The sequence below is a fragment of the Oncorhynchus mykiss genome, chromosome 17 (assembly GCF_013265735.2).
Source record: "Oncorhynchus mykiss isolate Arlee chromosome 17, USDA_OmykA_1.1, whole genome shotgun sequence".
In the NCBI taxonomy this organism is placed as follows: domain Eukaryota; kingdom Metazoa; phylum Chordata; class Actinopteri; order Salmoniformes; family Salmonidae; genus Oncorhynchus; species Oncorhynchus mykiss.
Window position 1 is genome coordinate 2,897,503 of NC_048581.1, and position 12,660 is coordinate 2,910,162.

General features: G+C 48.0%; 1 protein-coding gene across 1 annotated transcript in view; it reads left to right on the top strand.

The window, feature by feature from the left end:
- Positions 1 to 9,588, top strand: part of LOC110517555 — a 25,176-nt gene extending 15,588 nt beyond the window's left edge. Inside the window, exons 7-9 of the mRNA XM_036948600.1 lie at positions 2,434 to 2,655; positions 4,660 to 4,822; positions 9,337 to 9,588. Of these exons, the coding sequence (XP_036804495.1) occupies positions 2,434 to 2,655; positions 4,660 to 4,822; positions 9,337 to 9,411 (460 nt within the window). The 3' untranslated portion in view covers positions 9,412 to 9,588. The remainder of the gene's footprint in view (positions 1 to 2,433; positions 2,656 to 4,659; positions 4,823 to 9,336) is intronic.
- The last annotated feature ends 3,072 nt before the right edge of the window (positions 9,589 to 12,660 follow it).

Genomic DNA, 12,660 nt, shown 5'->3' on the forward strand with positions numbered 1-12,660 from the left:
CTGTTCTTGTTGGTACTGTCTCTCTCTGATCCAACCCATCTCTGTTCTGGTTGGTACTGTCTCTCTCTGATCCAACCCATCTCTGTTCTGGTTGGTACCGTCTCTCTCTGATCCAACCCATCTCTGTTCTGGTTGGTACCGTCTCTCTCTGATCCAACCCATCTCTGTTCTGGTTGGTACCGTCTCTCTCTGATCCAACCCATCTCTGTTCTGGTTGGTACCGTCTGTCTCTGATCCAACCCATCTCTGTTCTGGTTGGTACCGTCTCTCTCTGATCCAACCCATCTCTGTTCTGGTTGGTACTGTCTCTCTCTGATCCAACCCATCTCTGTTCTGGTTGGTACCGTCTCTATCTGATCCAACCCATCTCTGTTCTGGTTGGTACCGTCTCTCTCTGATCCAACCCATCTCTGTTCTGGTTGGTACTGTCTCTCTCTGATCCAACCCATCTCTGTTCTGGTTGGTACCGTCTCTCTCTGATCCAACCCATCTCTGTTCTGGTTGGTACCGTCTACCTCTGATCCAACCCATCTCTGTTCTGGTTGATACCGTCTCTCTCTCTCTGTGTCTGATCCAACCCATCTCTGTTCTGGTTGGTACTGTCTCTCTCTGATCCAACCCATCTCTGTTCTGGTTGGTACCGTCTCTCTCTGATCCAACCCATCTCTGTTCTGGTTGGTACTGTCTCTCTCTGATCCAACCCATCTCTGTTCTGGTTGGTACCGTCTCTCTCTGATCCAACCCATCTCTGTTCTGGTTGGTACTGTCTCTCTCTGATCCAACCCATCTCTGTTCTGGTTGGTACTGTCTCTCTCTGATCCAACCCATCTCTGTTCTGGTTGGTACCGTCTCTCTCTGATCAAACCCATCTCTGTTCTGGTTGGTACCGTCTCTCTCTCTCTGTGTCTGATCCAACCCATCTCTGTTCTGGTTGGTACTGTCTCTCTCTGATCCAACCCATCTCTGTTCTGGTTGGTACTGTCTCTCTCTCTCTGATCCAACCCATCTCTGTTCTTGTTGGTACTGTCTCTCTCTGATCCAACCCATCTCTGTTCTGGTTGGTACTGTCTCTCTCTGATCCAACCCATCTCTGTTCTGGTTGGTACCGTCTCTCTCTGATCCAACCCATCTCTGTTCTGGTTGGTACCTTCTCTCTCTGATCCAACCCATCTCTGTTCTGGTTGGTACCGTCTCTCTCTGATCCAACCCATCTCTGTTCTGGTTGGTACCCTCTGTCTCTGATCCAACCCATCTCTGTTCTGGTTGGTACCGTCTCTCTCTGATCCAACCCATCTCTGTTCTGGTTGGTACTGTCTCTCTCTGATCCAACCCATCTTTGTTCTGGTTGGTACCGTCTCTATCTGATCCAACCCATCTCTGTTCTGGTTGGTACCGTCTCTCTCTGATCCAACCCATCTCTGTTCTGGTTGGTACTGTCTCTCTCTGATCCAACCCATCTCTGTTCTGGTTGGTACCGTCTCTCTCTGATCCAACCCATCTCTGTTCTGGTTGGTACCGTCTCTCTCTGATCCAACCCATCTCTGTTCTGGTTGGTACCGTCTCTCTCTGATCCAACCCATCTATGTTCTGGTTGGTACCGTCTCTCTCTGATCCAACCCATCTCTGTTCTGGTTGGTACCGTCTCTCTCTGATCCAACCCATCTATGTTCTGGTTGGTACCGTCTCTCTCTGATCCAACCCATCTCTGTTCTGGTTGGTACCGTCTCTCTCTGATCCACTACGAGGTTCTAAAGTTACTTCAGAAACAACTCTACTGACCCTCCCTGTTTCCTGGCGTCGCACTTCCTGTCCAACCTGACTTCCTGTTTCTGGTGTGAAAACACGGGCGTCTCCCTTCCGACAGAGGGAGTGTGTGTGTGTTTGTCATAGATATCATAACATAACGTGGCTTATTGACCTGTGTGTGTGTGTGTGTGTGTGTGTTAGCTACCGTACGATATCATAACATAACGTGGTTTATTGACCTGTGTGTGTGTGTGTTAGGTACCGTACGATATCATAACATAACGTGGTTTATTGACCTGTGTGTGTGTGTGTTAGGTACCGTACGATATCATAACATAACGTGGTTTATTGACCTGTGTGTGTGTGTGTGTGTGTTAGCTACCGTACGATATCATAACATAACGTGGTTTATTGACCTGTGTGTGTGTGTGTGTGTGTGTTAGCTACCGTACGATATCATAACATAACGTGGTTTATTGACCTGTGTGTGTGTGTGTGTGTGTTAGCTACCGTACGATATCATAACATAACGTGGTTTATTGACCTGTGTGTGTGTGTGTGTGTTAGCTACCGTACGATATCATAACATAACGTGGTTTATTGACCTGTGTGTGTGTGTGTGTTAGGTACCGTACGATATCATAACATAACGTGGTTTATTGACCTGTGTGTGTGTGTGTGTGTTAGCTACCGTAGGTTCAACCACTTTGACGAGCTGTCAGGTCGTTTCTGGGGGCGGTCCATCGGTGGATCAGCTGACTCGTTGGATAACCCCGTCTTCACCCGCTCCGACGAGTTGCTACACCGGAGGGCGCTCGACCGCACCTGCTGTTACCACGACGATACGCTGTCCCTGGCCTCCACCTGCCCTGGCAACGGAACACACCTCAACACCGTCTACCCACACAAGTTGGTGACACACACACACACACAGAGAATACACACACACAGAGAGAACACACCTCAACACCGTCTACCCACACAAGTTGGTGACACACACACACACAGAGAATACACACACACAGAGAGAACACACCTCAACACCGTCTACACACACAAGTTGGTGACGCACACACACACACAGAGAATACACACACACAGAGAGAACACACCTCAACACCGTCTACACACACAAGTTGGTGACACACACACACACACAGAGAATACACACACACAGAGAGAACACACCTCAACACCGTCTACACACACAAGTTGGTGACACACACACACACACAGAGAATACACACACACAGAGAGAACACACCTCAACACCGTCTACACACACAAGTTGGTGACACACACACACACAGAGAATACACACACAGAGAGAACACACCTCAACACCGTCTACACACACAAGTTGGTGACACACACACACACAGAGAATACACACACAGAGAGAACACACCTCAACACCGTCTACACACACAAGTTGGTGACACACACACACAGAGAATACACACACACAGAGAATACACACACAGAGAGAACACACACACTTAGAACACACACACAGAGAATACACACACAGAGAGAACACACCTCAAGACCGTCTACACACACAAGTTGGTGACACACACACACAGAGAATACACACACACAGAGAATACACACACAGAGAGAACACACCTCAACACCGTCTACCCACACAAGTTGGTGACACACACACACAGAGAATACACACACACACAGAATACACACACAGAGAGAACACACCTCAACACCGTCTACCCACACAAGTTGGTGACACACACACACACAGAGAATACACACACAGAGAGAACACACACACAGAGAACACACACACAGAGAATACACACACAGAGAGAACACACCTCAAGACCGTCTACACACACAAGTTGGTGACACACACACACAGAGAATACACACACAGAGAGAACACACCTCAGGACCGTCTACACACACAAGTTGGTGACACACACACATAGAGAATACACACACAGAGAGAACACACAAACAGAGAACACACACACAGAGAACACACACAGAGAGAATACACACAGAGAGAATACACACAGAGAGAACACACACAGAGAGAACACACACATACACTGTAACACAGAGAACACACACACAGATTGAACACACACAGAGAGAACACACACAGACACACACAGAGAACACACACATACACTGTAACACAGAGACAGAGAACACACACACAGAAAGAACACACACAGAGAGAACACACACACACACACACACACACAGAGAACACACACATACACTAACACAGAGAGAACACACACAGAGAGAACACACACACACACAGAACACACACAGAGAGAACACACACACAGAACACACACAGAGAGAACACACACAGAGAGAACACACATACACTGTAGCACAGAGAACACACACACACAGAGAACACACACAGAGAGAACACACATACACTGTAACACAGAGAACACACACAGAGAGAACACACACACACAGAGAACACACAGAGAGAGAACACACACACAGAGAACACACACAGAGAGAACACACACACAGAGAACACACACACATAGAGAGAACACATACACAGAGAACACACACACAGAGAGAACACACACACACAGAGAACACACACAGAGAGAACACACACACAGAGAGAACACACACACAGAGAGAACACACACACAGAGAGAACACACACATACTGTAACACAGAGAGAACACACACAGACTGTAACACAGAGAGAACACACACAGACTGTAACACAGAGAGAACACACACAGACTGTAACACAGAGAGAACACACACAGACTGTAACACAGGTGTATGAGAGAGAACTATAATAAAACGTTGTCATGGTTCCCCCCTCCCTCCCTCTCTCTCTCTCTCCCTCCCTCCCTCCTTCCCTCCCTCCCTCCCTCCCTCCCTCCCTCCCTCCCCTCCAGTTCCCAGTACGGCTGGGCGGTCAGCGAGGTCAGCCTGGCGGAGTGTGTGTTGGATTCTGGGAAAGCCAGTGACCTGTCAGTGTGCAGCTGGCCCATAGAACCCATCCAGTGGACACCCTTCCCCCTGCTACAGCAACTATCTACAACACACAGAACCACCCCGGTACCTACAGACTACAACCCTTCCCCCTGCTACAGCAACTATCCTCTACACACAGAACCACCCCGGTACCTACAGACTACAACCCTTCCCCCTGCTACAGCAACTATCTACAACACACAGAACCACCCCGGTACCTACAGACTACAACCCTTCCCCCTGCTACAGCAACTATCTACAACACACAGAACCACCCCGGTACCTACAGACTACAACCCTTCCCCCTGCTACAGCAACTATCCTCTACACACAGAACCACCCCGGTACCTACAGACTACAACCTTTCCCCTGCTACAGCAACTATCTACAACACACAGAACCACCCCGGTACCTACAGACTACAACCCTTCCCCCTGCTACAGCAACTATCTACAACACACAGAACCACCCCGGTACCTACAGACTACAACCCTTCCCCCTGCTACAGCAACTATCCTCTACACACAGAACCACCCCGGTACCTACAGACTACAACCCTTCCCCCTGCTACAGCAACTATCCTCTACACACAGAACCACCCCGGTACCTACAGACTACAACCCTTCCCCCTGCTACAGCAACTATCTACAACACACAGAACCACCCCGGTACCTACAGACTACAACCCTTCCCCCTGCTACAGTAACTATCTACAACACACAGAACCACCCCGGTACCTACAGACTACAACCCTTCCCCCTGCTACAGCAACTATCTACAACACACAGAACCACCCCGGTACCTACAGACTACAACCCTTCCCCCTGCTACAGTAACTATCTACAACACACAGAACCACCCCGGTACCTACAGACTACAACCCTTCCCCCTGCTACAGCAACTATCTACAACACACAGAACCACCCCGGTACCTACAGACTACAACCCTTCCCCCTGCTAAACTATCCTCTACACACAGAACCACCCCGGTACCTACAGACTACAACCCTTCCCCCTGCTACAGCAACTATCTACAACACACAGAACCACCCCGGTACCTACAGACTACAACCCTTCCCCCTGCTACAGCAACTATCTACAACACACAGAACCACCCCGGTACCTACAGACTACAACCCTTCCCCCTGCTACAGCAACTATCCTCTACACACAGAACCACCCCGGTACCTACAGACTACAACCCTTCCCTCTGCTACAGCAACTATCTACAACACACAGAACCACCCCGGTACCTACAGACTACAACCCTTCCCCCTGCTACAGCAACTATCTACAACACACAGAACCACCCCGGTACCTACAGACTACAACCCTTCCCCCTGCTACAGCAACTATCCTCTACACACAGAACCACCCCGGTACCTACAGACTACAACCCTTCCCCCTGCTACAGCAACTATCTACAACACACAGAACCACCCCGGTACCTACAGACTACAACCCTTCCCCCTGCTACAGCAACTATCTACAACACACAGAACCACCCCGGTACCTACAGACTACAACCCTTCCCCCTGCTACAGCAACTATCCTCTACACACAGAACCACCCCGGTACCTACAGACTACAACCTTTCCCCTGCTACAGCAACTATCTACAACACACAGAACCACCCCGGTACCTACAGACTACAACCCTTCCCCCTGCTACAGCAACTATCTACAACACACAGAACCACCCCGGTACCTACAGACTACAACCCTTCCCCCTGCTACAGCAACTATCCTCTACACACAGAACCACCCCGGTACCTACAGACTACAACCCTTCCCCCTGCTACAGCAACTATCCTCTACACACAGAACCACCCCGGTACCTACAGACTACAACCCTTCCCCCTGCTACAGCAACTATCTACAACACACAGAACCACCCCGGTACCTACAGACTACAACCCTTCCCCCTGCTACAGCAACTATCTACAACACACAGAACCACCCCGGTACCTACAGACTACAACCCTTCCCCCTGCTACAGCAACTATCTACAACACACAGAACCACCCCGGTACCTACAGACTACAACCCTTCCCCCTGCTACAGCAACTATCTACAACACACAGAACCACCCCGGTACCTACAGACTACAACCCTTCCCCCTGCTACAGCAACTATCTACAACACACAGAACCACCCCGGTACCTACAGACTACAACCCTTCCCCCTGCTACAGCAACTATCCTCTACACACAGAACCACCCCGGTACCTACAGACTACAACCCTTCCCTCTGCTACAGCAACTATCTACAACACACAGAACCACCCCGGTACCTACAGACTACAACCCTTCCCCCTGCTACAGCAACTATCCTCTACACACAGAACCACCCCGGTACCTACAGACTACAACCCTTCCCCCTGCTACAGCAACTATCTACAACACACAGAACCACCCCGGTACCTACAGACTACAACCCTTCCCCCTGCTACAGCAACTATCTACAACACACAGAACCACCCCGGTACCTACAGACTACAACCCTTCCCCCTGCTACAGCAACTATCTACAACACACAGAACCACCCCGGTACCTACAGACTACAACCCTTCCCTCTGCTACAGCAACTATCTACAACACACAGAACCACCCCGGTACCTACAGACTACAACCCTTCCCCCTGCTACAGCAACTATCTACAACACACAGAACCACCCCGGTACCTACAGACTACAACCCTTCCCCCTGCTACAGCAACTATCTACAACACACAGAACCACCCCGGTACCTACAGACTACAACCCTTCCCCCTGCTACAGCAACTATCTACAACACACAGAACCACCCCGGTACCTACAGACTACAACCCTTCCCCCTGCTACAGCAACTATCTACAACACACAGAACCACCCCGGTACCTACAGACTACAACCCTTCCCCCTGCTACAGCAACTATCCTCTACACACAGAACCACCCCGGTACCTACAGACTACAACCCTTCCCCCTGCTACAGCAACTATCTACAACACACAGAACCACCCCGGTACCTACAGACTACAACCCTTCCCCCTGCTACAGCAACTATCCTCTACACACAGAACCACCCTGGTACCTACAGACTACAACCCTTCCCCCTGCTACAGCAACTATCTACAACACACAGAACCACCCCGGTACCTACAGACTACAACCCTTCCCCCTGCTACAGCAACTATCTACAACACACAGAACCACCCCGGTACCTACAGACTACAACCCTTCCCCCTGCTACAGCAACTATCTACAACACACAGAACCACCCCGGTACCTACAGACTACAACCCTTCCCCCTGCTACAGCAACTATCTACAACACACAGAACCACCCCGGTACCTACAGACTACAACCCTTCCCCCTGCTACAGCAACTATCTACAACACACAGAACCACCCCGGTACCTACAGACTACAACCCTTCCCCCTGCTACAGCAACTATCTACAACACACAGAATCACCCCGGTACCTACAGACTACAACCCTTCCCCCTGCTACAGCAACTATCCTCTACACACAGAACCACCCCGGTACCTACAGACTACAACCCTTCCCCCTGCTACAGCAACTATCTACAACACACAGAACCACCCCGGTACCTACAGACTACAACCCTTCCCCCTGCTACAGCAACTATCTACAACACACAGAACCACCCCGGTACCTACAGATTACAACCCTTCCCCCTGCTACAGCAACTATCTACAACACACAGAACCACCCCGGTACCTACAGACTACAACCCTTCCCCCTGCTACAGCAACTATCCTCTACACACAGAACCACCCCGGTACCTACAGACTACAACCCTTCCCCCTGCTACACCAACTATCTACAACACACAGAACCACCCCGGTACCTACAGACTACAACCCTTCCCCCTGCTACAGCAACTATCCTCTACACACAGAACCACCCCGGTACCTACAGACTACAACCCTTCCCTCTGCTACACCAACTATCCTCTACACACAGAACCACCCCGGTACCTACAGACTACAACCCTTCCCCCTGCTACAGCAACTATCTACAACACACAGAACCACCCCGGTACCTACAGACTACAACCCTTCCCCCTGCTACAGCAACTATCTACAACACACAGAACCACCCCGGTACCTACAGATTACAACCCTTCCCCCTGCTACAGCAACTATCTACAACACACAGAACCACCCCGGTACCTACAGACTACAACCCTTCCCTCTGCTACACCAACTATCCTCTACACACAGAACCACCTCGGTACCTATTAGGAGGGAGGTACCTAGAGATTACCACCTATTAGGAGGGAGGTACCTAGAGATTACCACCTATTAGGAGGGAGGTACCTAGAGATTACCACCTATTAGGAGGGAGGTACCTACAGATTACCACCTATTAGGAGGGAGGTACCTAGAGATTACAACCTATTAGGGCTGGAGGGGGAGAGTTAGAAGAGACAGATAGAGAGAGGAGAAAGAGCGACAGAGGTAGAGATAGAGAGGGAGAAGAGAGAGACAGAAAGAGACAGAGGAAGAGATAGAGAGGGAGAAGAGAGAGACAGGGAGAAATAGACAGAGGAAGAGAGAGAGATGGTAAGCTGTTGTTTGTTTGTTTGTCCAGGTGAGGGCGCTGCGTCCTCGGTCCTACTGTGAAGGTATGGAGCTGGTGGAACTGGAGAAGAGCTGGACGGCCTAGCAACCACTGAACCGTTTAGTGGAGTCAGTCGTGAGGAAAGGTTGAACAACTGAATCACTGAATTAACTGATTCACTGAGTCACTGAGTCAATGGTATCTCTGAATCACTGAATAAACTATCGCTGAATCGCTGAGTCAATGGGATAACTGAATCACTGAATAAACTGTATCACTGATTCACTGAATCACTCAGTCAATGGTATCACTGAATCATGACTCACTCTTATTGGCTGTCTTGAACTTAACACTGATTCTGTAGCCCTTCCCATGATTATACAGAGGAAAGGTGTGTGTGTGTGTGTGTGTGTGTGTGTGTGTGTGTGTGTGTGTGTGTGAGAGAGAGAGAAAAAAAATTACATTTATTCTGTTTTGTTATTGTTGTCAGTCGTGTCCATGAGTATTCAACTAGGCTTGAAATGATTGACATTTCCCCTCTCTCTGTAGTCACAAAGCTAGAAGCTGAGAGAGGTGGCCCCTAGTAAAGACTCAACATCTGTCTGTGGTCATGAAGCTGAGAGAGGTGGCCCCTAGTAAAGACTCAACATCTGTCTGTGGTCATGAAGCTGAGAGAGGTGGCCCCGAGTAAAGACTCAACATCTGTCTGTGGTCATGAAGCTGAGAGAGGTGGCCCCTAGTAAAGACTCAACATCTGTCTGTGGTCATGAAGCGGAGAGAGGTGGCCCCTAGTAAAGACTCAACATCTGTCTGTGGTCATGAAGCTGAGAGAGGTGGCCCCGAGTAAAGACTCAACATCTGTCTGTGGTCATGAAGCTGAGAGAGATGGCCCCTAGTAAAGACTCAACATCTGTCTGTGGTCATGAAGCTGAGAGAGGTGGCCCCTAGTAAAGACTCAACATCTGTCTGTGGTCATGAAGCTGAGAGAGGTGGCCCCTAGTAAAGACTCAACATCTTTTTGCAAATGTGCATACTGTATATATTTGTGTGTACACATACAGTTGAAGAGAGGAAGTTTACATACACTTAGGTTGGAGTCATTAAAACACGTTTTTCAACCACTCCACACATTTCTTGTTAAACTATAGTTTTGGCAAGTCGGTTAGGACATCTACTTTGTGCATGACATAAATTGTCCAACAATTGTTTACAGACAGATTATTTCACTTATAATTCACTGTATCACAATTCCCGTGGGTCAGAAGTTTACATACAATAAGTTGACTGTGCCTTTAAACAGCTTTGAAAATTCCATAAAATGATGTCATAGCTTTAGAAGCTTCTGATAGGCTAATTGACAACATTTGGGTCAATTGGAGGTGTATCTGTGGATGTATTTCAAGGCCTACCTTCAAACTCTTGGTGCCTCTTTGCTTGACATCGTGGGAAAATCAAAAGAAATAAGCCAACACCTCAGAAAAAAAATTGTAGACCTCCACAAGTCTGGTTCATCCTTGGGAGCAATTTCCAAATATCCAAATGCCTGAGGGTACCACATTCATCTGTACAAACAATAGTTTTACAAGTATAAACACCATAGGACCACGCAGCCATCATGCTGCTCAGAAAGGAGACCTGTTCTGTCTCCTAGAGATGAACGTACTTTGGTGTGAAAAGTGAAAAATCAATCCCAGAACAACAGCAAAGGACCTTGTGAAGATGCTGGAGGAAACAGGTACAAAAGTATCTATATCCACAGTAAAACGAGTCCAATATCGACACGCAGCAAGGACATGGGGACATAGATTGTACTTTTTGGAGAAATGTCCTCTGGTCTGATGAAACAAAAAATAGAACTGAAAAATATGTCACATTTTAAATTCTTCAAAGTAGCCACCCTTGGCCTTGATGACAGCTTTGCACAATCTTGGCATTCTCTCAACCAGCTTCATGGGGTAGTCACCTGGAATGCATTTCAATTAACAGGTGTGTCTGTTAAAAGTTAATTTGTGGAATTTCTTTCCTTCTTAATGCGTTTGAGCCAATCAGTTGTGTTGTGACAAGGTAGGGGTGATTTGGTGAAAGACCAAACAACAGGCCATCATCACATGAAGTTCAGTCAATTCTGAAAAATGTATAGAACTTTCAAAGTTTCTTCAAGTGCAGTAGGAAAAAACAATCAAGCAATATGATGAAAATGGCTCTCATGAGGACAGCCACAGGAAAGGAAGACCCAGAGGATAAGTTCATTAGAGTTACCTGCCTCAGAAATTGCAGCCCAAATAAGTGCTTCACAGAGTTCAAGTAACATCTCAACATCAACTGTTCAGAGGAGACTGTGTGAATCAGGCCTTCATGTTCGAATTGCTGCAAAGATACCACTACTAAAGGACACCAGTAATAAGAGGAGACTTGCTTGGGCCAAGAAACATGAGCAATGAACATTAGACCGGTGGAAATCTGTCCTTTCCAACCGCCGTGTCTTCGTGAGATGCAGAGGTGAACGGATGATATCTGCATGTCTATTTCCCACCGTGAAGCATGGAGGAGGCGGTGTGATGGTGTGGGGTGCTTTGCTGTTGACACTATCAGTGATTTATTTAGATTTCAAGGCACACTTAACCAGCATGGATACCACAGTATTTTGCAGCTATATGCCATTCCATCTGGTTTGCGCTTAGTGGGACTATCATTTGTTTTTCAAATGGACAATGACCCAACACACCTCCAGGCTGTGTAAGGACAATTTGACCAAGAAGGAGAGTGAGGGAGTGCTGCTTCACAATCACCCGACCTCAACCCAATTGAGATGGCTTGGGACGAGTTGGACCGCAGACTGAAGGAAAAGCAGCCAACAAGTACTCAGCATATGTGGGAATTCCTTCCAAGACTGTTGGCAAATAATTCCTGGTGAAGCTGGTTGAGAGAATCTCAAGAGTGTGCAACTCTGTTATCAAGTGCAAATGGTGGCCACTTTGAAAAATCTCAAATATATTTCGATTTGTTTAACACTTGTTTTGGTTACTACATGATTCCATATGTGTTCTCATAGTTTTGATGTCTTCACAATTATTCTACAATGTAGAAAATAGTACAAATAAAGAAAAACCCTTGAATGAGTAGGTGTGTCCAAACATTTGGCTGGTAGTGTATATATCTACAAATTTGAATAATTGTATGAGAAATCCCAAGAGTATGCAACATGCCTCTCTAAGTAAGGAATAATGGACTATTGAAATTAGGTTGCTAAGTCAAGTGGTCGAAGAGCTATTGACATTTGAATATTGTGATCATGCACTTTGTTGACGGTCCCTAACTAGTTGCTTTTGATGGTGCACCAGAATGCTTGAGCTG